The following is a 21,872-nucleotide window of genomic DNA, read 5'->3' on the forward strand; positions in this document are numbered from 1 at the left end:
TCGGGAGAGGGGAGATTTTGAAGCTTGTGAAACCCACATTGATACCACTGGGCTGCAGGATTCCCAAGCGAAATATGAGATGCGGTTCCTGCAACCTTCGGGTGGCATCGTTTTGGCACTGCAGGAGGCCCAGGATGGTCATGTTGTTCAAGGAGTGGGAGGAGGAGTTGAAATGGTTCGTGACTGGGAGGTGCAGTTGTTTGTTGCGAACTGATCATAAGTTACAGGGATTGGGATTGTTCCAAGCAGTCTAAGAGAAGGTAAACAACTTGTGAAGCCATGGTGTTTATTTTTTAAAGTTGGAACAATAGAAGCAGCCTGAGTGGGCGTGGTCAAACTCTCATAGATCCAGAATTTTAGTTAGCTTTCGACAGCTATTGCTAGGGTCTTAGCAGGGTTGAAAGGCAGTGAATCTCTCCCAGCTGCTACACTCTCTCTGGGGACCTGCTGCATGTATCTCTTTCTTGCTGATAGGTTTGCATGTGAGGCAATCTGTTTTTCTGAATTTGCCTTTTTTGCCAATGGGTGTGTTTATGGGATCTTCCAATGTTGGAATGGTTAATTAGTAATAATTACTGATCAAGGGTTACAGGGAGAAGGCAGGAGAATGGGGTTGAGAAGCATATCAGCCATGATTGAATGGTGGAGCAGGCCTAATGAATCGAATGGCCTAATTCTGCTCCATATTTTATGGTCTTATGGTCTAATCGGTGATAAGCAACAGTTTACTTAAAGATCTTAAGTGCTTTAAAAGTTACAACTCCAGCAGAATGATAGGAAAAATAAATCCATTTACAAGAACATCAAAGAATACATGTCTGCTGTGCAAAGCAGCAAATTGATTATTAAAAGGTTCAACATTGCTGTTGTATGCTGAAGGCTCATGCTTTGAGTGTTTATGTCTGAATTCAAAACTCCTGATGACACTTTGGGATTTATGTCAGGATTGCATTAGAGTGTTTCTACCCATTAGATTCATTTTATTTGATCCCAGCAATTCCAGACAGAAAAAAAATGGCAATTTTAACCACAGCCAACTCAAACAGAGTTTAAAGACAACACTATAATTTGTGTTTGTACTAGTCATAATTTCTTTAGTTGTTATTTCCTGTCTGCCTAATTGGTATATGTTCCCATAGTGGCGTAGAAATATAGAACACAAGATGCTGTAAGGTAGAAGTAGATGGAAGTTATTTTGTTTGAAGGTTAATACAATAATTTGCTGTACAGAGTGCACTGTCTGCTTCTGGTTGGTTCCAATTCTCTTTCTCTTGGTTCCACATCAGTGGTCAAGTTTCCTGCATTCAATCTCCTGTTCTTTTCGATCACATTTCCATCTTTCTGGGGTTCTTGGTCTCCTGCTCAAGATCTGTGTACAACTGACCAGTCAGAATGCATTCAAGAGCCATGTATTACTCTCTGTGGGAGTCTCAGTGAAAAGCAAAGTGTTTTTTTTTATTATTCACTCATGGGATGCAGGCATCCCTGGCTGTGCCAAACTTTTTGGTCCATCACTGGTTGCCGTGATGGTGAGCTGCCTTCTTGAACTGCTGCAGCCCACATGCCGTGGGTAGGCCCACAATGCCCTTAAGGAGAGAATTCCAGGATTTTGACCCTGCGACAGTGAAGGAATGAGAATATATTCTCAAAACAAACATAGAAAATGCTGGAGAAACTCAACAGGTCTGGCAGCTTCAGTGGAGAGAGAAAAAGAGTTAATGTTTTGACTCCAATATGACATTTCTTCAGAATTGAAAAGTGTTAGGAAATGTTGTTTGCTACATTTTGGAGAAGCAGCAGAGAAACAAGAGAGCAGATGGTGGAAAGGCCCAGTACAATAGACAAAGGGATTGTTAATAGTGGAGAAAGAACAATAAAAGATTTAAAATGAGTGTGAATTATCATGTAAAAGGGAGAGATTGTTTATTAACAAACAAAAAAAAGGCTGTGGAGGGGTGTGCGAGTTGTAGGGAAGAGAGAATGAAGAACGGACATAATGCAGTCAGTTTCTGAAGTTACGGATATCAATGTTGAGACATCAAGGCTGCAAGTTGCCTGAGCAGAAAATGAGATATTGTTCCTTCAGCTTGAGTATGCTTTGCTGGAAAATTACAGCAGACCCAGGTCAGAAATATGAGCATGAGACCTGGGGGTTTATTGAAATGGCAAGCCACTGGGAGGTCAAAGCGGAGGCATTCTGCAAAGCGGGCATCCAATCTGTGTTTGGTCTTGCCAAAGTAAAGGAGCAGTGCAATGTATTATGAGCAACAAATACAGCAAACTAGACTGAAAGAAGTGCAAGTAGAACTCTGCTTCACCTCTCCTTGCACATGGAGGAGTGAGGAGGCGAATGGGCAAGTGATACACCTTCTACGGTTGCAATGGAAGGTGCCGTATGGGAGTCAGGAAGTGTTAGGAGTGATGGAGGAGTGGCCCAAGATATCATGGAGGGAATGGTCCCTGTGAGATGCTAACAGTGGAGGGAAGGGGCAGATATGTTTAGTGATGGCACCCTGTTGGAGATGGTAGAAGTGGTGGAGGATGGAAATAGGACACGGGGAGCCCTATCATTGTCTTGGGAAGGAGAAAAGGGGTGAGAACAGAAATGTGGGAAATGGGTCAGAAATTGTGCTATATTTCCAAAACAGGATGGTAAGTGGCTTGGAGGGGAACATGCAGGTGGTGTCGTTTCCATGTATCTGCTGCCCTTGCCCTTTTAAATAGAAGTGGTCATAAATTCAGAAGGTACTATCTGGGGAGCTTTGGTGAAGTTCTGCAGTACATCTTGTAGATAGTACACACTGCTGCTACTGAGAGACGGTGGTGGAGGCAGTGAATGTTTGTGGATGTGGTGCCAGTCAAGCGGGCCACTTTGTCCTGGATGGTGTCAAGCTTTTTGAGTGTTGTTGGAGCTGCACCCATCCAGGTAAGTGGGAAATATTCCACTACATTCCTGACTTGTGCCTTGTAAACGGTGGGCAGATTTTGGGAAGTCAGTAAATGAGTTACTCACTGCAGGATTCTAAGGCTCTGACCTGCTCTTGTAGCCAATATATTTATTTGGCAAGTCCAGTTCAGTTTCTAGTCCTTGGTAACCTCAGGATATTGTTAGTGGATAATGCACTTATTGTAATGCCATTGAATACCAAGAGGCAGTCATTTTTGTGTGATGCAAGAATTACTTTCCACTTTTCAGCCCAAAACTGGATATTGTCTAGGTCCTACTGCATTTGGACAGACGCTGCATCTGTGTCTGAGGATTCATAAATATTGTGCAGTCATTGGCGAACATTCCGACCTCTGATTCTATGATGGAAGGGATGGTTTGATGGAGCAACTGAAGGTAGTTGGGCCTAAGGCGCTACCCCTGACGAACTGGAGAGATGTCCTGGACCTGACATGACTGACTTCCAAAAGCATACCCATCTTGCGATCAGCAGAGACAGCAGCTCCCCCTACCCCCACATCCAGTCCTGAAACATTGACTTCTCCTCCTCCAGATGCTACCTGACTTGCTGTGTTTTTCAAGCTTCCTGTTTGTCTGCCTTGGATTCCAGCATCTGCAGTTTTTTTTTCATTTCTAGCAGAGAGTTTCTCCCTGATTCTCATTGACTCCCAGTTTTGTTAGGGTTCCTTGATGCCATTTGTGGTCAAATGCAGCCTTCTACTTGTCAAGGTGAATCTTTCTCACCTCATCCCCTGGTGTTCAACTCATTTATCTATGTTTGAACCAAAGCTGTAATGAGGTCAGATACTGGGTGGCTCTGGCATCACTGAGCAGGTTATTGCTGAGCAGTTGCTGCTTGATAGTGCTATTGATGACACCTTCCATCACTTTGCTGATGATCGAGAGTAGACTGATGGGGCGGTAATTGGCCAGATTGGATTTGTCCTGCCTTTTGTGGGCAGAACATACCTGGGCAATTTCCCACACTGCTGAGCAAATGTTGGTGTTGTAGCTATTCTGGAACAGCTTGGCGAAGGGAGCGGCAAGTTCTGGAGTATGAATCTTCAGTACTATTGCCGGAACCTACTGCTGTTTTAAAGGTGAGAAATAGTATGTCTTTCAAGCTAGTGGGATTGGGTTTATCTGGAAAGTAAAGTGGTACATAATACTACAGGATGGCTGTTACTTGAATATGAAGGAGAACGCTCATCCCATTTGTTAGCAAATCTATGTTATTTCTTCCATAGCATCAGCAAGTGCACTTCACAAACATTTTGAGTCTTCCTGAGGTTGTAAAGATGCAATATATATGCATATTCCATGCTTCTACATGTTTTGTTCACTGCAAGTTGAAAAGAACCTTTGGAAGTCAGGAAAGTTAACTGTCATAGCATGTCTGCATGATACAGTGAACAGACTTATTGACACTTGGTAGAGTATTAACAGAGAAAACAAATTTATTCACAGTGCAAAGAGTCAAAGTACTTTCATTGATTGATTGTTCTTGCCAGAGTGCAGGTAGCCTGCTGAGTTTCTTTCTAAATACTGAATCTATGGCTTCATAATAATGGAAGTCTTTGCTGTAATTAGACTGTAGTTCCATCATTAAATTGAGCAAATGAAATAAAACTGATCAGCTTCACAATAATGGTGGTTTTTTTTTCTTAAATTGTGAAGGGAAAGTTTCAAATAATTTAATTTGTTAACAGAAATAGACAATTAGCATCATAAATGCTAAATATACAGAAAACAATTACAGTTTACAGTCGAGAGCTTAGAGTATAGCAATGATACTTAACTCTAGAATGTACAGTGATTGTGGTCCTTGATATTTTCTGCTGTAGCTACAACATGCAACTTTCTCCTTCTGTAACCATGGTTATTTTAATGGGAAAAAAAGGCCCTGTTTGTTCTATAAATGAGGTGATGCTGTGTCATGCCATTGGGAGTACAACTTGCGTGCAAGGTCATGCCCATGCTTTCAATTCGGACCAAAATATTCATTTGTGTTGTGACAATTTGAGACATAACAAATGGAAGTCAAGATTTCCTTTCCTTCAACTTCCCTCTGCTCCCCAATTTCTACCAAGGAAAGATGCAAAGCCAGCAGATAATTCATCCTGTATTATTTCAACCCCTCCTCTTCCACATCTGACAATCCTGAGAGGGCACAGACATTCCTAGTTTGAGTACTGATGGGCATAACTAGAAAAGATAAGATAAGCTTCCCTTGTCTACCTATTTGGCCTACCTTGTTCATCTTTATCATGGATGCCATTGATCATTTCTGCCTGGAGATTTTGATAGTTTTTTTACGATAATAAGGTTACAATATCATCCAACCCTGTTCCTGCTTCTGCCCATCTATTAATGCTCCTCCATGACAAATCACTTAAAGCTTCAATTGTACTCTGCTGGCAGCTCTCCATGCCCTCATTCGTTGGTCTTTTAAGCCAAACCACTTAATCCACTATTTACTGTCCATCCTCCAGGATTTGGAATTCCTTCCATCTCCACCTTCTTAGTTTCCTTTTAAAAATATATCTAAATTCACCACAGAAGCTCTTTATCATTCCCCCACTGCATTGATTTGCCTATACCTCTACAAAAAGTCGAGATGTTTTTCTATGTTAAACATGCATCAGAAGCGCAAGTTGTGCTGATTATCACTCTGAACTGAAAATAAAGGTTAAATCACAGACCAAAAGGTCTGTTTCCATGTTGTATGACTCTATGACTCTATATTCACAGTATCTCTCCATAATTCCTTCTTATATGTATCTAGGTGCCTACATAGATGCTTGGCTTTGAATGGACTGTTCATCAACACCTCATTTAATATCACCAGTGATTTCTCAAAATTGCCCAAACATTCTGAGAACCCAGACAGTTCAGGTCCATTCTGAATGGCATCAACGTAACCTCTTCAACTAACAGCAGCTGTTTCTTCCTCAGCCAAGTGTTTAACCTCCTCCGTGTTTAGTCAATGCTGTTCACCTGTTCTGGTGTATTGATCAAGGGTTAAATGCTGAGGGTAATGTTTGGAGATTTCCCTGCTCTTCTTTCAAAATGTGTCATGAAATCTAGTGCCTCCATCCAAATGGGGAGATAAGGCCTGAGCTATATTTTCTATCCAAACCCTTGTTATATAGAACGCTACCCAGCAGTGCTAACCACTGAGCCACTCTACAGCCTTATGGTTCTATGAACTTCTTTGGTTCATTCAAAGTTAATGTCTTAAAACAATGAAGGCAAGGATCTACACATGCCTTACATAGAGGAATTAACAGCTGAAGTGCTTAATCACTGGAAATTTAGTGAAATTTTGGCCTTTTTCTCAAGGGGCTGGAGTACAAATGGGTGTGAGTTATGCCGTAGCTGAACAGAGGCTTGCTGAGGTGCCATCTTATTGTATTCCCTTCTAATGTGGGCATTATAACTGAAGAACAGTTTATTTTCTTTGAAGGGATGCAGAATGATACAAGGACTGAATGACTATAAGACCGTAAGACATAGGAGCAGAAATTAGGCCATTCATCCCATCAAGTCTGATCTGATATTCAATCATGGCTGATAAGTTTCTCAACCCCATTCTCTCGCTTTCTCCCCATAACCCTAGATCCTCTTGACAATCAAGAACTGATCTACCTCCGTCCTGTATGTACTCAATGACGTGGCCTCCCCAGCTTTCTGTGGCAGTGAATTCCATAGATTCACCACTCTCTGGCTGAAGAAGCTTCTCCTTATCTCCGATTCTTGGATAGGCACATGGATGATAGTAAAATGAAGGGTATGCAGGGTAGTTTGATCTTAGAGTCGGATAATAGGTCGGCACAACATCGTGGGCCGAAGGGCCTGTACTGTTCTGTGTTCTAAAAGGTCTTCCCTTTACTCTAAGGCTGTGCCCTCAAGTCCCGGTCTCTCCTGTCAATGGAATCATTTCCCCAACATCCACTCCGCCCAGGACACTCAATATTCTGTAAGTTTCAATTCAATCCCCCCTCATCCTTCTAAACTCCATCAAGTATAGACCCAGAGTCCTCAATGGTTTGGATTATGAGAACAGTTTGCATAAACTTGGCTGTTATTCACTTGAGCTTAGAAGATCGAGTGTTGATATAGTCCCAGAAGTTAAAACGAAAGTAGAAAAAAAGGATTCTACGATGTTGACAGAGAGAAATTATTTCCTCCAGCAAGGAAGCGTAATCTTAGATTATTCAGGATACTTTCTTTCACATAAGGGGAACAGAAAGAAACTCTCTCTTTAAAGGCTGTAGACGCTCGGTCATTTGGAAACTTTCAGAAATATGGTGAATAATGTCTTGTGGGGTAAGATGTTGAGGGATATGAATCAACGATAGTTAAGTAGAGTTGACATTCAGATCAGAAATGATTTAATCAAATGGAGGAACTGAATGGCTGAGAAGCTGTTCCATTATTTTTCTGATACACATATTGAAGTGATTTAGAATGACAAATATAACTAACAATTATAGGCTCCATTAATGTGGAATAATTACAAAAGTAGAGAGAAACTAAATGAAAATTCAGAATGTCAAGACACTGAGATTAAATTGATTAATTTGCTCCCACAGACATCTTTAATAAGCCTGGCAATATTTGTACCTGCACACATTTTTATCTTGTGCATGTATACGCTAAAAAGCCACCACACATGATGTTGATTTATTTTGACAAGTTTATTTAAATATAATGAAGTTATTTGTTTTAGATCCGAGTCATTTAAATATTTCTTCTGGGTTCCATAAAACTCAAATATTTAGTTGAATTGAACAACTGAAAGTGTGAAAGTGGATGGTGTGATTCTGCGTAAATTAATTCATGAAGCATTGACAGTGAGTGTGCACAGTGAAATCACGTTTTGTGATGTATTGAGAGACAGGGTTTTAATTTCTTATGTCCAAATCGGATCACCTTGTCAAGTTCTATACACCCCTGGCTGTTCTATTTTTTGTACACACCTTAGAGTGAGGAACTGCTTTGATCTTGCTTTGTGGTGCTGCAGAAATTATAGAAGTAGAAGCAGCAGTTTGCTTTTACCTTTTGATTTTCACATCAGAAGATATCTCCTAACACTTCACAGATTTGAACTGGGCATCAAAAGGAAGAAAGCAAATGTATTTATTTGAGTTAAAAACTACTTGAAGAGACAAGTGTTTAATAGTGTTTTGAAAGCCAGGAAAAGGATGGAGGGGGGATAGCTATTGGAAAGGAGCTCCCAACAACTACAACTTGCATTTATATACCATCATGACATGTTAAATGCCACAGATGCTGACAGGAGTGTTACCAAGATTTTATTCCAAGTCACTTGGTTCGAGACATAAGTTTAGTAGATGTTGGAAAGGAGGAGACAGATGTAGAAAGATGGAGAGGTTTAGTGCGGGAATTCCGGAGCTGAGGGTCCACTGAGCTGAATTTATGGCCACCAGTGGAGGAAATCAGGGATGCATGAGGTGGTTGAATTGGAGGACAATGCTTTTGGATGACAGAACGTAGTGACTTAAGGAACAGCTGAAAATAGTCGACTGAGTTGCACCCAAGTGAGGAATAAACCTGTATCAGACAAACAAAGCATGTCAACAGAAGTAGAGGGTCAAAGAGTAGAGTGAGACAATTGTGAGGATAATCAGGCTGGTGTATAATATGGATTTTCAAATAATATTTGACAAAGTACCCCATAATAGACTTGTTAGAAAAATTGATGCTTATGGAATTAAAGGGCCTTTGGTAGAATGCATCTATAATTGGCCAAAAGACAGAGAACAGGGAGTAATGGGTAAGCAGGTGGTTTTCTGGCTGTAGACTTTTGTTGAGGAATCATCTGTGGAAACATTTGTTTTTTAAACTATTCCAATGGCTTAGATCAGGCATCGTATCAAAGTCTGCAGATAATTTGAAACTTAAAAAGGTAGTAAAACATGAAAATAATAACAATGTTCAGGAGAATGTTGACAGGCAGGTGAAATGAACAGTGGTATGGCAGCTGAGGTGTACAAAGTATCACACTTTAGAAAGGATGTCAAGGACATTGAGGGGTTTCAGCGAAGATTTGCTAGTTTGATAGCAGAGATGAGGGATGTTCAGATTTGTGGACAGACCGAAAAAAACTGAGTTGTTCTGCTCAGATCAGAGAAGATTAAGAGGCAATTTGCTAGAAGTGCTCAAAATTACTTGCAATAAAGAGCGAAAAACTTTCTAGTGACAGAGCTAAAAGACTAAGATTTGGTGATTGGCAAAAGAACTGAATGTATTTTGCACACTGAAATACTATTAGCTAGAATTAGCTGAAACTGTGGTGGAACTGGAATCAGTAAAAGGAATTGGGTACTTGAAGGGCAAAAACTTTCAGGGTCATGGGAAAAGAACAAGGAAGTTGGGACTAATTGCATAATGGTAATACTGAGTTCTTAAAATGCGGGGGCAAACTAGGTTTTGGACTAAGAACCTAAAAGATATTAGTATAGTTTGGTGTTTATTGGTCGGCATAGACATGGTAGGATGAAGGGCCTGTTTTTATGCTGTATCATTCTATGAATCTAATATCACATGCTCAATGGACTAAATGGCCTCCTACTGTGCTGTTTCGTTTTCTAATTCCATAAGTTATAGAAACACACTGAGCCAGTGGCACTTTTGAAAGCTAATGTGGTGGAAGTGAAGAGGTTTGAACAGAGAAAAACACATCAGAAGATACCTCCTAACACTTCACAGATTTGAATTGGGCATCAAAAAGGAAGAAAGCAAATGTATTTAATTTTGTTAAGAGTATTTGAAGAGAGAAGAGTTTAATAGTCTTTTGAAAATGAAGAGAAGGATGGAGGGGTGATAGCTATTGGAAAGGAGCTCCCAACAACAAAGAACACACTCATTGGAATTTGATTGAGTAACAGCTCCTTCATGTGAGAACATGGAGATGAGCTAGAAGAGCATTAGGCAAATCCAATTTTGAGGTAAAGTAGACCTAGATTATTATCTGTACGATTGTGGCGAATGAGAGCACATTTGGAAGAAAATTGCCATTCAAAGAACAGATCTAGGTAGGAATACAACTCAACATTAGTGAGTCTAAATGTCCAGGTACATGGCCAAGGACAGATATTAGAAGTGGCTAAAATGGTCAACTACATCATGAAAATGAGAAAAGTTAAGAGGGTTGATCAGAGGTAAATAAACCAGACCCCCAGTCACCAACGATGCCATTGACAAACATATTGGTGAGGGTATATCTGAATGCAGAATCTCATACTGGGATCACAAGACAGACAAATATATAGTTGGAAAATGATGCATTCAAAGCTTTTAATGATCAACACATTATAAGGAATGGATCATTGTGGAGGATTGCTGAATTGAACATTTTTCTTGATATAGGGAAGATGGCTTAAATTTTGGAGTAGGTAGAGATAATGCTGGAGGGGAGAGCTTGTGATGTTGGAATGCAATAGGTTGTTAAGGTTAAGACCCGGGAGCAGAGTAGGGTCAGGGAGGAGTGCAGACAACATGAGTTTCATGAGAGTCAGAGGAGATAAATGCAAAACTTGGAAATAAAAAATGGAGTAAAGGAGAAGTAAGAAAAAATAATGAGTGGGGAATTCAAGATTAGGAAAGGAAAGGAAGCTGAATGATGGTCACTCCTACCTGGATATGACTTCAATCATACATAATATAGTTCAGTTTCAATAGCCTCAGAGCAACAAGAAACAGTCAATAAATACTATCTTACCAGTGTTAACCACATCCTAAGGGTATTATTTGTAAATAGTTTTGTTTACTGGATTATATGTGGTGTGGATAGGGTTAACAGTCAGAATCTTTTTCCCAGAGTTGAAATGTCTAATACTAGAAGGCATGTATTTAAGGTAAGAGAGGGCAAGTTCAAAGGAGATGTGAGAGGCAGATTTTTCACACTGGGAGTGGTAGGTTCCTGGAATGCGCTGCCAGAGGTGGTGGTGGAGGCAGATGCGATAGGGGCATTTAAGGGTCTTTTAGGTAAGCATATGACTAAGAAAGGAGTGGAACGGTATAGACCATGGGCAGGCAGAATGCATTAGTTTAACTTGGTGTCATGTTTGGCACAACTTCATGGGCCAAAGGGCCTAAACCATTGCTGTACTGTTCTATGTTTTATGTTTTATCATTATTGCAGCAATTTTAACATAAAAGTCTACTAACTTAGAGCATATAGCCACAATTGTGCAGCCATGATGGGGTAGAGCTTTCTTTTAAGTTTGATACATCCAGATGCAGGTATATTTCTAAGTGTGTATTGTTTGAATTATTCATGCCCACAAGTGTAACAGAAACCAATTGAATCACTCATTTTTTTTCCAGAAAACACATGCATAACAACCAGTTCCTCATCAAGTTCACCCAGGGTCTCAGGTGATAGGAAAATTAGTCACAGTAGAATTGCCAATGCTTTTGGAGATGTAAAAACCTAGTATACCTGTTGGTGAGAGTAAAGACTTTAACACAGTATAATTTCCCAGGAAGCTTCATGGAAAGATTATGAAGCAAAATCTGATGTGTGGGTATTAAAACTAAATGTTTCTTCAAAAAGTAGGTTTTACAAAAACAAGGCAAGACTGCTGAAGAGGTTTAAGGAGTGAATTTCACATTTAAGAGTGAAAACATTGATAGTCCAACCACATTTGGAAGAGGGTCAGAGAAGGAGAAAGGATTTTTACTGCATTTGTTCATGGAACTTGGGCATTGTAGGGTAGGCCAGCATTTATTACCCACCGCTACTTACTTTTAGGAGTCAACCACATTGCTGTGGGTCTGAATCCATGTGTAGGCCAAACCAGGTAAGGACAGCAGATTCACTTCCCTAAAGGATATAACTGAAGACCAGAATTGGGGGAATGCAGAATTTTCCGTTGGTTTGCTGAACAAGCCGAGCTAAATGACCTCAATCGCTGTTACTGTTGATTGCTCTTTAATGTTATGTGACCCAAAATATTTGTAGCATTATATGTTCAGAGACAAATGGAAATTTTGAAGCAGTGCTGAAGTAGATTTTGGTTTGGTACCGTCTCAGTAGGGCCATTTAAGCATATTGCTTCAGAATAGCCTTTGGTTTGCAAACTTCTGGCAATAGTACAAGTGAAATACATGAACAGGTTTGCTTTACATCATTATGCTTTATAGCACAGAGGTTTGCTATTGATTTGAACACTTTTAAATCTTGATTCCTTGCCAGAGCATTTTTTTTTAATCTCTTCTTCATCATGAGTGAACAATGTAGTAATCTCTTTATCCATTCTCTTGTCTATCAAAGCTCAGCTTTGGAGGGATCCCAGTTCCAGGCAAATCAGTGACTTTCCTGAGGAAGAACTTTCATGGCTGCATTGAGAATCTCTATTACAATGGAGTGAATATTATTGACCTGGCAAAGAGACGCAAACCTCAGATACACATTGTGGTAAGCTATTTGTTCAATGCAGAACTGAGAAACTTTTTAACTGTGACATTCAATTAAAATTTAAAAGTATGGCCAACAGAGCTCGTTATAGTGAAACCAGATATAGCTGGATGTTTAATTGATCGAGTTTGGTGAAAAATGGATGCATTTTATTTTGTATAATCCCAATTAGCTAATTCCTAGAAATACAACATTATTGAGTCTTTATACTTAGCCACTCTATTAATGCTTGGGAAAAGCTGAGTTGTTCTAGGATAATGATCTTAGTGTGCTCCTGAAAGACAAAATAAAAATCACTGAGATTGTGTCCGTCTTGTTGTTCAATGGTATTACCATTGCTAAATTCTCCACTGTCAATTTACTGGGGTTTACCATTGACGAGAAAGCTATTGAGACCTACCACATAAATGTAAGGGCAGATCAAAGACTGGGAATTCTTGGGTCAGTAAACTACTTCCTAAACCCCTAAAAACTGTTCAGCATCTACGGCTAGGTCAGGAGTGTGGTGGAATGCTCCCCACTTGCCTGGATGAGTGCAGCTCCAACAACGCTCAAGAAACTCAACACCATCCAGGACAAAGCAGTCCACTTGGCTGGTGTTCTGCCCACGACCTTATTAAATTTTACTGCTGGGCATAGTGACAGCAGTCTCTAACATTTGCAAGAAGCACTGCACAGCTTGTCAAGGCTCCTTTGACAGCACCTTCCAAAGCTGCGATCTCTTCGACCGAGAAGGACGAGGACATGGGAACACCATCTCCAAGCCACACACCATCCTGACCACATTAGTGTTCGTTCAGTGTTGCTTGATCTAAAAACTTGGAACTCCATGGAAAAGTATGTCTCCTGCAGTTGGAGTGTTTTTGGCAACACTTTATTGAAAATCTTGAACTCCATGCTAGAGCTGAGTTGGAAGAGCTTGATGATAGCTGAAGTGGGAAACAATTTTCACTCCCTGACGCTCTGTTGAACACAAAATGGGGAAAAAGCAATTAACCCTTAACTGCACTTAAGTAGCAGGGCAAGCCATTCAAACTGAAGCAAATGACGTACTCGAGCAGCTCCAAATGACAGCCTTGTGTCAACATTTATGAGCTATTAGGGATGGGCAATGAATTCTGGCTTTGTCAGTAATGACCACATCCTAAGATTATTGTTTTTGATATAAATAGTTAACTTGATTATGACTATGTCAGGGATATATCAATCATCTATACATCATGGCAGAAGAACAAAGGCAATGCTAAATGCATGCATCTTCTTTCTAGCTGGTCTATTCACTGTGTGTAACTAATTCATGAATTTTGCGTGCTAATAAGTGACATCTGAATTTATCCAACTTCATAATCTTGACCAATGCCAATATTAATCACTCCACTATTGACCTTATGTGCTATGCGCTTGTAAGGTGCCCAGAGCCCAAGATGTGGAATTCTCATTCTAAAGTTCACCACTTCTCTCTTGCCACATTTCACAGTGCTCCTAATGATCTATCTCTTTGACTAAGCTTATGGCACTCTCCTATCATCTTTAAATGTGGCTCAGTGTGAAATTTGATAACACTGCTGTGAAATGCCATGGGATGTTTTTTACCACTTTAAATGCATTACATAAATTCAGATTGTATTTCCACATCTGTGAAGAGTAAGTCTGTTGCAATTGTTCATTCTGTAAATGATTGTCACCATTAATCCGTCATTTGCTTGTTAAGCCTTGCACACTTTACTTCTGTATCAGTTTTATTTTCTTTTCACTCCCATGTCTTTAGATAGTACCTACCATGATTGATGACCAGATATCAGTCACCAAAGATTTCAGCAACACATGATCGCGTGCTGTAACAGAATTTAATTATTATGATTGATCACCCATTAAAATGTTAATCAGCTATGTTTGATTTTGTGACTGTTAGTTATATTTGTCATGAACGGTTGCCATGCTATGTTGCATAAATTATATTATTCCACTTCCATGCTGAATGTGCACTTTGTAAGTGTCACATTATCAGTGTGCTGCCAAGAATTTTGTACTCCTGCTGAGGTCACTGAGCAGTTTGGGATTATGGGCATATCCATCACAGATTTAGGTATGCCCATGACACATTAAAAGTCTTTCATGAATTTGAATATATGCTGCAGATATTTTGACAACAATCTTATGACCCAAAGCAATCTGTCACATTCTGATGCATTCTGAAATTTATCAAACTGGTGTGATAACCTTGAATGCAAACTGGTCGTAATGCAGACTAATCCACATGACTCCTGACCAGGCAGTTTCTGAATTGGTGTGTGCTAACAAGGAAGCCTGGAAAATGGACATTTCTGCATAAAAATAGAAGAGCAGCTGGATGTCCTTGATGAAACAAATTTATACCAGTTACTTCGAGTGGCCAGTTCAAGAGGACAGATGGAATCAGGACTGGAAAGCTCATGGACCCATGAATGGTGTGGGAATTCACAGAGCAAAAACATGAGAAGAAGATCACATTGAATCTTTTAGTGGTGCTTTATTATTCCAACAAGATCCCGTTTCACTAGGAAATGCTAAATTGATCATTACCTTCTTGCAAATCATAATGGACTGCAAATGCACAGGCCTAGAATTTTAAGGCATCCAACATGATAGGTAGGAAGAGCATGCTCAGAATAAGACAGAAATGTATTACCCGACAGATTAGTAAAGGGTGGAAAAATAGTTCTGTAGGGTCATTGCCAAAACTAGGAGTGAGGTATGAGGGATATGTAAATAAGATGCCCTTTACAAGTTCAAATCCCTTGTTGAAGATTACGTCCCCAGAGGGACATCATAGTTACCCTGATCAATTCAACCACCTACCTTAACAGGTTTCCCCACTTACCTCCCAACTCCTCACCTCTCCTGCTTGCTCATTTTCTTTAAGGATTTATATGAGAACTGCTATTGTTGACACAGTGGTCTGATATTCCAAGCGTATTTATGAGTGACTCATCTGGATAATAGCTTGATTGATAGCTCGCCTGTTTGCTTTCTTGTGCTCACTCCTGCATTCTGTCCTTTTGCACTGTCTCTCACTTGCCGCTCTCTCTAATGCCCTTCATTCCTGGTTTGCACCACTCTCTCTCATTTACTTTCTCTCTCCTATCCTGATTCTCGCCCTCCCCTACTCTCCCTGGTGAATGCTGTCATAAATATTTATTGTCTTGTTTAGGTGCGTGGATCGCCTGTTTGAGTACAAATTAATTTGTCTCATTACATGATACTTCAGGCTGTCTAGTTATTTCTGTAATTCAATGTGGGTGACTGAGGACTTCTTTGTAATATTGGTCCTAGGCAGTAATTGATTTGTGGTATTGATTGTTCTGTAACTATAAAATAAGAATGTTGGGAAAAGAGACATCTATTGACTTTTTGTAACATGTTGGGAAAAATAAACGTGAGCTTTCAGGATTTGAAATCAGATAGTCAAAGTCAATTTTTTTCAGTATGATAATCACTATATGTTTTATTAGTTGTGGTACTGGTTGAGGTATAAATATTCTAAATCTAATGGCTACCTAATAAAAATAGCTTTCATCCTCCTCTAATTCATTTGTATATACCCTTTTCTTGATGAGTTACTATTTGACATATGTCATGAATATTGCATCTTGAAGTGGGACTTGAACTTGAGCCTTATGACCTAGAGAGGTAGGGACATTACTACTACACCACAGGACCCTCCTTTCTCCTATTCAGTTATTTTTAATGAACCTATTTGGACATGTTTCTGGGGCACGGTGGTTCAGTGGTTATCACTGCTGTCTCTCAACACCAGGGACCCAGGTTCGATTCAACCCTTGGGCGACTGTCTGTGTGGAGTTTGCAGATTCTCCCTGTGGCTGCTTGGGTTTCCTCCGGGTGCTCTGGTTTCCTCCCACGGTCCAAAGATGTGCAGGCTAGGTGCTAAATTGCCCATTTGTCCAGGGACATAGAGGCTAGGTGAATTAGCCATAGGGTGTGCAGTCTTATGGGGATGAGATTGAGAGGATCTTTAGAAGGATGAAGGATGAAGGGGGATCTAATTGAAACTTACAGAATACTAAATAGGCTGGACAGAGTGGATGTTGGAGCGATATTTCCATTGTAGGAGAGACTAGGACCTGACAGCACAGCCTTCGAGTAAAGGGAAGACCTTTTAGAACGGAGATAAGGAGAAACCTCTTCAGCCAGAAAATGGTGAATTGATGGAATTCACTGCCACAGAAGGCTGAAGAGGCTAGGCCATTAAATATATTTAAGATGGAGCTAGATAGGTTCTTGATTGTCAAAGGGATCAAGCGTTATGTGGAGAAAGTGGGAGAATGGGGTTGAAAAACTTATCAGCCATGGTTGAATGGCAGAGCAGACCCGATGGACTGAATGGCCTAATTTCTGCTCCTAAATCTTATGGCCTTATGGGTGGGTCTGAGTAGGATGCTCTTCGGAGGGTCAGTATGAACTTGATGGGCTGAATGGCCTACTTTTGCATGGTTCTATGCTGTGGCACACCTCCATGGCAGGTGGAACAATGTGGATCTTCTGACCCAGAGGTAGGAGACTCTTGCTCCTATATACATGAGCACAAGTGAAATCCCAGTTAATGTTCAGCACCAGAGTATAAATATACACTAAATTCCCAACAAATGTTGGTCACAGGTCATATTCTAACAGCTTTGCATTATCTTATAATTAACTTCAATGAGAACGGGAAGAGATCTGTCATGGGTCATCCAATCTGTTATTGTCCATTCCATGCCATCACTCAGAGTCGAAAGGACCCTTTTGCAAATGCAAAATGTATTTCTATTTCAGCCGCTGATTTTAATTTCTGAGCTACCTTATTATAATCTGAGCATTATTAACCTCAGTTTGATAATGCACTGGACTTGCATATGTCATGTACTGCTGTGACAAAATTGCACCAGATGACCAACAAGAATGACAGAATAGAATACTATGCACAGCAAAGAAAAGGCAATCAGTCTGTTGGAGATAGTGCAAGTGTTTTCCTTGCATGTATCTGCTCTCAATCTCTGACCTTTAGTTTCCCTTGTTCAATCGACTGCCTAATTTATGTTTCAACAAATCAAATTGTGGCAGGGAATTCTACGTTTGAGCCAACCTTTGCTGAAGAGTATTTTCTGACCTCCGTTCGAATTGTCTTGTGTTCTTATCTCCATCTCACTGAACAGTGGAAATAATCTAACTGCAGACCCATAGTAATGAGGCTGGCCCTGAGCTGTCATTTGAAATGGCCTGGAAGGCCACTCAGTTCTACACAGCTCAGCACCATTCTACTCAACGGCACTTATGATGGACAATAAATGCTTGCCTTGTCTTAGATCCTGTAAACAAATTGAGAAAAATTACCTCATCAAGAACTTTTCAAGCCATTTGAGGGGCTGTATTGGGCTTTCTCACCTTTGGCATAAAAACAATTTCTCAAGACTCTCTACATCAGCTGTTTCTTTCCTGTTATGAGACCCCAAAGCTGCACAAGAAAGTCCACCTCTGGTCTCACAAAGTTCAATGATTTCAGACTTTGACTACAATGCCCACTCTTTATGCAGACTTTCCTGGACTTAGTGTGTGGTGTTTGGGAAACGTTAGGCAGAACTGTCTATAGCCAGAAAATAAAATGAAGAACTGTGGAAGCTGGAGATCTGAATCAAACAAAAACAGAAATTACTGGAGAAACTCAGCTGGTCTGACATCATCTGTGGAGAGAAAACAGAGTTAACATTTCAAGCCTTGTGAACCTGTAGAAGGGTCAATGGACTTCAAACATCAACCTCTTGACCTGCTGAGTTTCTTCAGCAATTTCTGTTTGTGTTTGTTTCTGTCTATATCCTTAGTCGTTTTTCTTTTGGCTGGCTATAGGTTCTCTGATTTTCATGCTTCCATTTCCAATATCTTCTCAATCTTACAATGAGTGCACACTTGAAAGGGCAAACTACCCTGTTGAGAGTTGCTAACATTTTCTGTATATGCTTTTTAAATCCTTATTCTGCCTTTGCCTTTTATTTTGAGTCTCGCAGCTATCCCTATCTGTTCCTCTTGGCATGCTCTATTCCCTTTTGTTCCATAAATCATTCATATGGTAACTTTGTATCATGCTCTTCAAAAATCCACTCCTTTTATTTATCCTCAGATATTGCTTTAAGGAGCTCTGTGGTGGGTCGAAAATCTAGAAGTCAGCAAGTCTGGCCTTAAATAACTCTTGTCTCTCCAAGTGCTTTGTAATTTATCCCATTTTGTCAACTCTCTGGGGACAATGTAAATCAGGCAATGTTGTAAAATGGATGATTGCATTTTTTTTACGGAAAAGGCAACATAGAATGATTGCCATGGTTTTATACCAGGAACTGAAACAGGCTGCCTGGATTTTTCACCCCACTTCCAAATCCTCTTGAATTGATTTACATCACCAAATCTGGCCACTCAGACATCACAGAATAGAATCCCTACAGTGTGGAAGCAGGCCTTTCAGCCCATCAAGTCCACACCAACCCTCCAAAGAGCATCCCACCGAGACTCACCCTATCCCTGAAGCACTGCATATTCCATGGCTAATCCACCTAGCTTGCACATTGCTGGACACTATGGGAAAATTTAACATGGCCAATCCACTTAACCTACTCACTTCAGACTGTGGGAGGAAACCGGAGCATCCAGCGGAAAGCCACGCAGACGCAAGGAGAATATACAAACTCCAAACAGACAGTCACCCAAACGGAATTGAACTGACGTCCCTGGGACTGTGAGGCAGCAGTGCTAAACACTGAGCCACCATTTGGAAAGATGATATATTTTTCTGTGAACTACTCCTTAGCTAGATTGTAGATATCAACCTGGCTCTGTGAGTCCAAGTCATCACCAAGTACTGCTTAAGGCATTGAATACAAGAATCAAAGCTGGCACTTCAGTGCAGCACTGGGGAGCTGCTGCACAGTCAGAGGCCAACTTTCTGATGTGATTTGAAGCCAAAACTCTAGGGATATAAAAGATCCTGCAGCATTATTTTGATGCAGTACAGAGGAGTTTCCCCTGCGTCCTAGCAGATAATTATTGTTCCATCAACATCATCACAAAGCATAGATTATCTGATTACCACAACATTGCTGATTGTGGAAACTTGCTGTGTCCAAATTGGTTGCTGTCTTTCCTACACCAATGACTTCATTTCATTAAAGCATTAAATTGCCTGTATCAATTGAAGCCAGAGTTGAAAATAGACCCCGTTGACTTGAAGGGTGCAATTATAATGACACTGAATGTGAAAGTGATATAATAGCAAGTTTAATGTGCACATTGTTATTCTGTATTAATAACCCTCTTTTAGTTAGCTTTCTGTGTCTCATTTGAAAGATCAAAGAAAGAACAAAGAACAATACAGCACAGGATCAGGCCCTTTGGCTCTTCTAGCCTGCGCCAACACATTTTGCCCCTCCATATTAAAACTATTTTCACATACAGGATCTGTATCCCTCTATTCTCTTCCTATTCATGTATTCATCCAGGTGTTTCTTGAACGCTGCTATTGTGTCTGCTTCCACCACCTCCTCTGGCAGCGTGTTCCACGCATTCACCACCCTTTGTGTGAAAAGCATGCCTCACCCATCTTTTTTAAATATTCCTGCTGCACCTTGAACCTGTGTCCCCTAGTAATTGACCACTCCACCCTGGGAAAAAGCCTCATACTTTCCACCTTATCCGTGCTATTCACAACCTGATAAACTTCTATCAGGTCACCCCTCAAACTCCGGTGTTCCAGTGAAAACAAACCCAGTCTATCCTTTCTTCACAGCTAAAATCCCCCACACCAGACAACATCCTGATAAACATTTTCTTTACCCTCTCCAAAACATCCACATCCTTCTGGTAGTGTGATGACCAGAATTGTATGCAACATTCCAAGAGTGGACTAACTAAAATTCTATAAAGCTGCAGCATGCCTTGCTTATCCTTACACTGAATGCCCTTCCAATGAAGGCAAGCATGCCATAGGCCTTTTTTACTACTTATCTACCTGCACTGCCACCTGCAATGATTTGTAATTTACTGTAATTTAATTAAATTGACTGTGATTTAACCTATTTTCCCTCTCTGTCATTCCTCTGTTGCTTTCCCTAACATTAGATTTCTTTAGATAAAGTCATGGACTATTGATTTTATCATTCGCCAATGTTGTGAATATCTTAATATTCTCGCCATTCCTGACTGATGCTTCCAGCAGTTTGTATTGTGAAAATCTTTCACGTCAACGAGTGATGGGGAGGAAAGCTAACAAATTGGGGACCAGATATGATACCTTACGACAGGAAACCCTTTATCGTTCGTCTAGTTTGAAAATTAAATTAACTCTTCTTTGTGTTTATTTTGAAAAGGTTGTGTTTTGTTTGATAATTCTGAAAGCTGCCTCTGATTAAAATGTATTTGCTTAATGGGAAGAAACATTACAGCCATTGTGAGAGATAAAAATGATGGCATTTCCCTTGTAAACAGGATTAAAAGCCCAACTGTATCATCAAGATGATATTTCTGTTTTGACTGGTATGTAACCAAGTCCCATTGAGTGACATGGTGGCTCAGTGGTTAGCACTGCTGCTTCACAGCGCCAGGGACCCGGGTCCAATTCCACCCTTGGGTGACTGTGTGTGTGGGAGTTTGCATGTTCTCCCCATGTCTGTGTGGGTTTCCTCCAGGTGCTCCAGTTTCCTCCCACAGTCCAAAGATGCGCAAACTATGTGGATTGGCCATGCTTAAATTGTCCATAGTGTTCAGGGACGTGTAGATTAGGTGGGTTTATAGGGGAATGGGTCTGGGCAGGATGCTCAGCGTGGAGTTGTTGGGCCAAAGGGCCTGTTTCCACACTGTAGGGATTCTGTGATTATTCTTTGAAACAAAGCAGTCTGAATGTGAATAATGCAGAATATTATTTCATGTTAAATATTATATTGCATATTATTTTCCTCCTCTTCCCTTTCTCCCAGGGAAATGTGACTTTTACCTGCTCAGAGCCCCGTATTGTTCCAGTCACGTTCATGACTTCCAGTAGTTACTTACTGCTACCAGGGAAGCCTCAACTGGACGGACTTTCTGTGAGCTTTCAATTTCGTTCCTGGAACAAGGATGGTCTGCTGCTGTACAATGAATTCCATGAAGCATCTGGGGTCCTACAGATTTACCTGAACAGGGGGAAGCTCAAAATAAATGTTCATAAGTTATCGTGGAACCAAGCTGATATCACCACAGGTAATTGCAATAGTCAATTTTATTGCCATTGGTGACAGCGGGAGGATTTGTGAGAATAAAGAGAAACACTTATCTCCAAGCACATCATTTTAGGCAGCTAATTATCTTCCAAAAGCACAGCACACTGAGCCAATGAAGGCTAGAGTGTGAGGGAAAGGGAGATTATAGTTTACCGAAAGAAGATCAGGTTTGAAAGAAAAGAAAGAGTTCGGTGTTGTTTGA

General features: G+C 40.4%; 1 protein-coding gene across 1 annotated transcript in view; it reads left to right on the forward strand.

The window, feature by feature from the left end:
• LOC109930579 (contactin-associated protein-like 5) overlaps window positions 1–21,872 on the forward strand; it is a 1,093,911-nt gene that overhangs the window by 509,695 nt on the left and 562,344 nt on the right. The window contains exons 7-8 of the mRNA XM_048598831.1: window positions 12,252–12,395; window positions 21,389–21,650. Of these exons, the coding sequence (XP_048454788.1) occupies window positions 12,252–12,395; window positions 21,389–21,650 (406 nt within the window). The remainder of the gene's footprint in view (window positions 1–12,251; window positions 12,396–21,388; window positions 21,651–21,872) is intronic.

Source organism: Rhincodon typus, chromosome 7, assembly GCF_021869965.1.
Source record: "Rhincodon typus isolate 14 chromosome 7, sRhiTyp1.1, whole genome shotgun sequence".
Classification (NCBI taxonomy): domain Eukaryota; kingdom Metazoa; phylum Chordata; class Chondrichthyes; order Orectolobiformes; family Rhincodontidae; genus Rhincodon; species Rhincodon typus.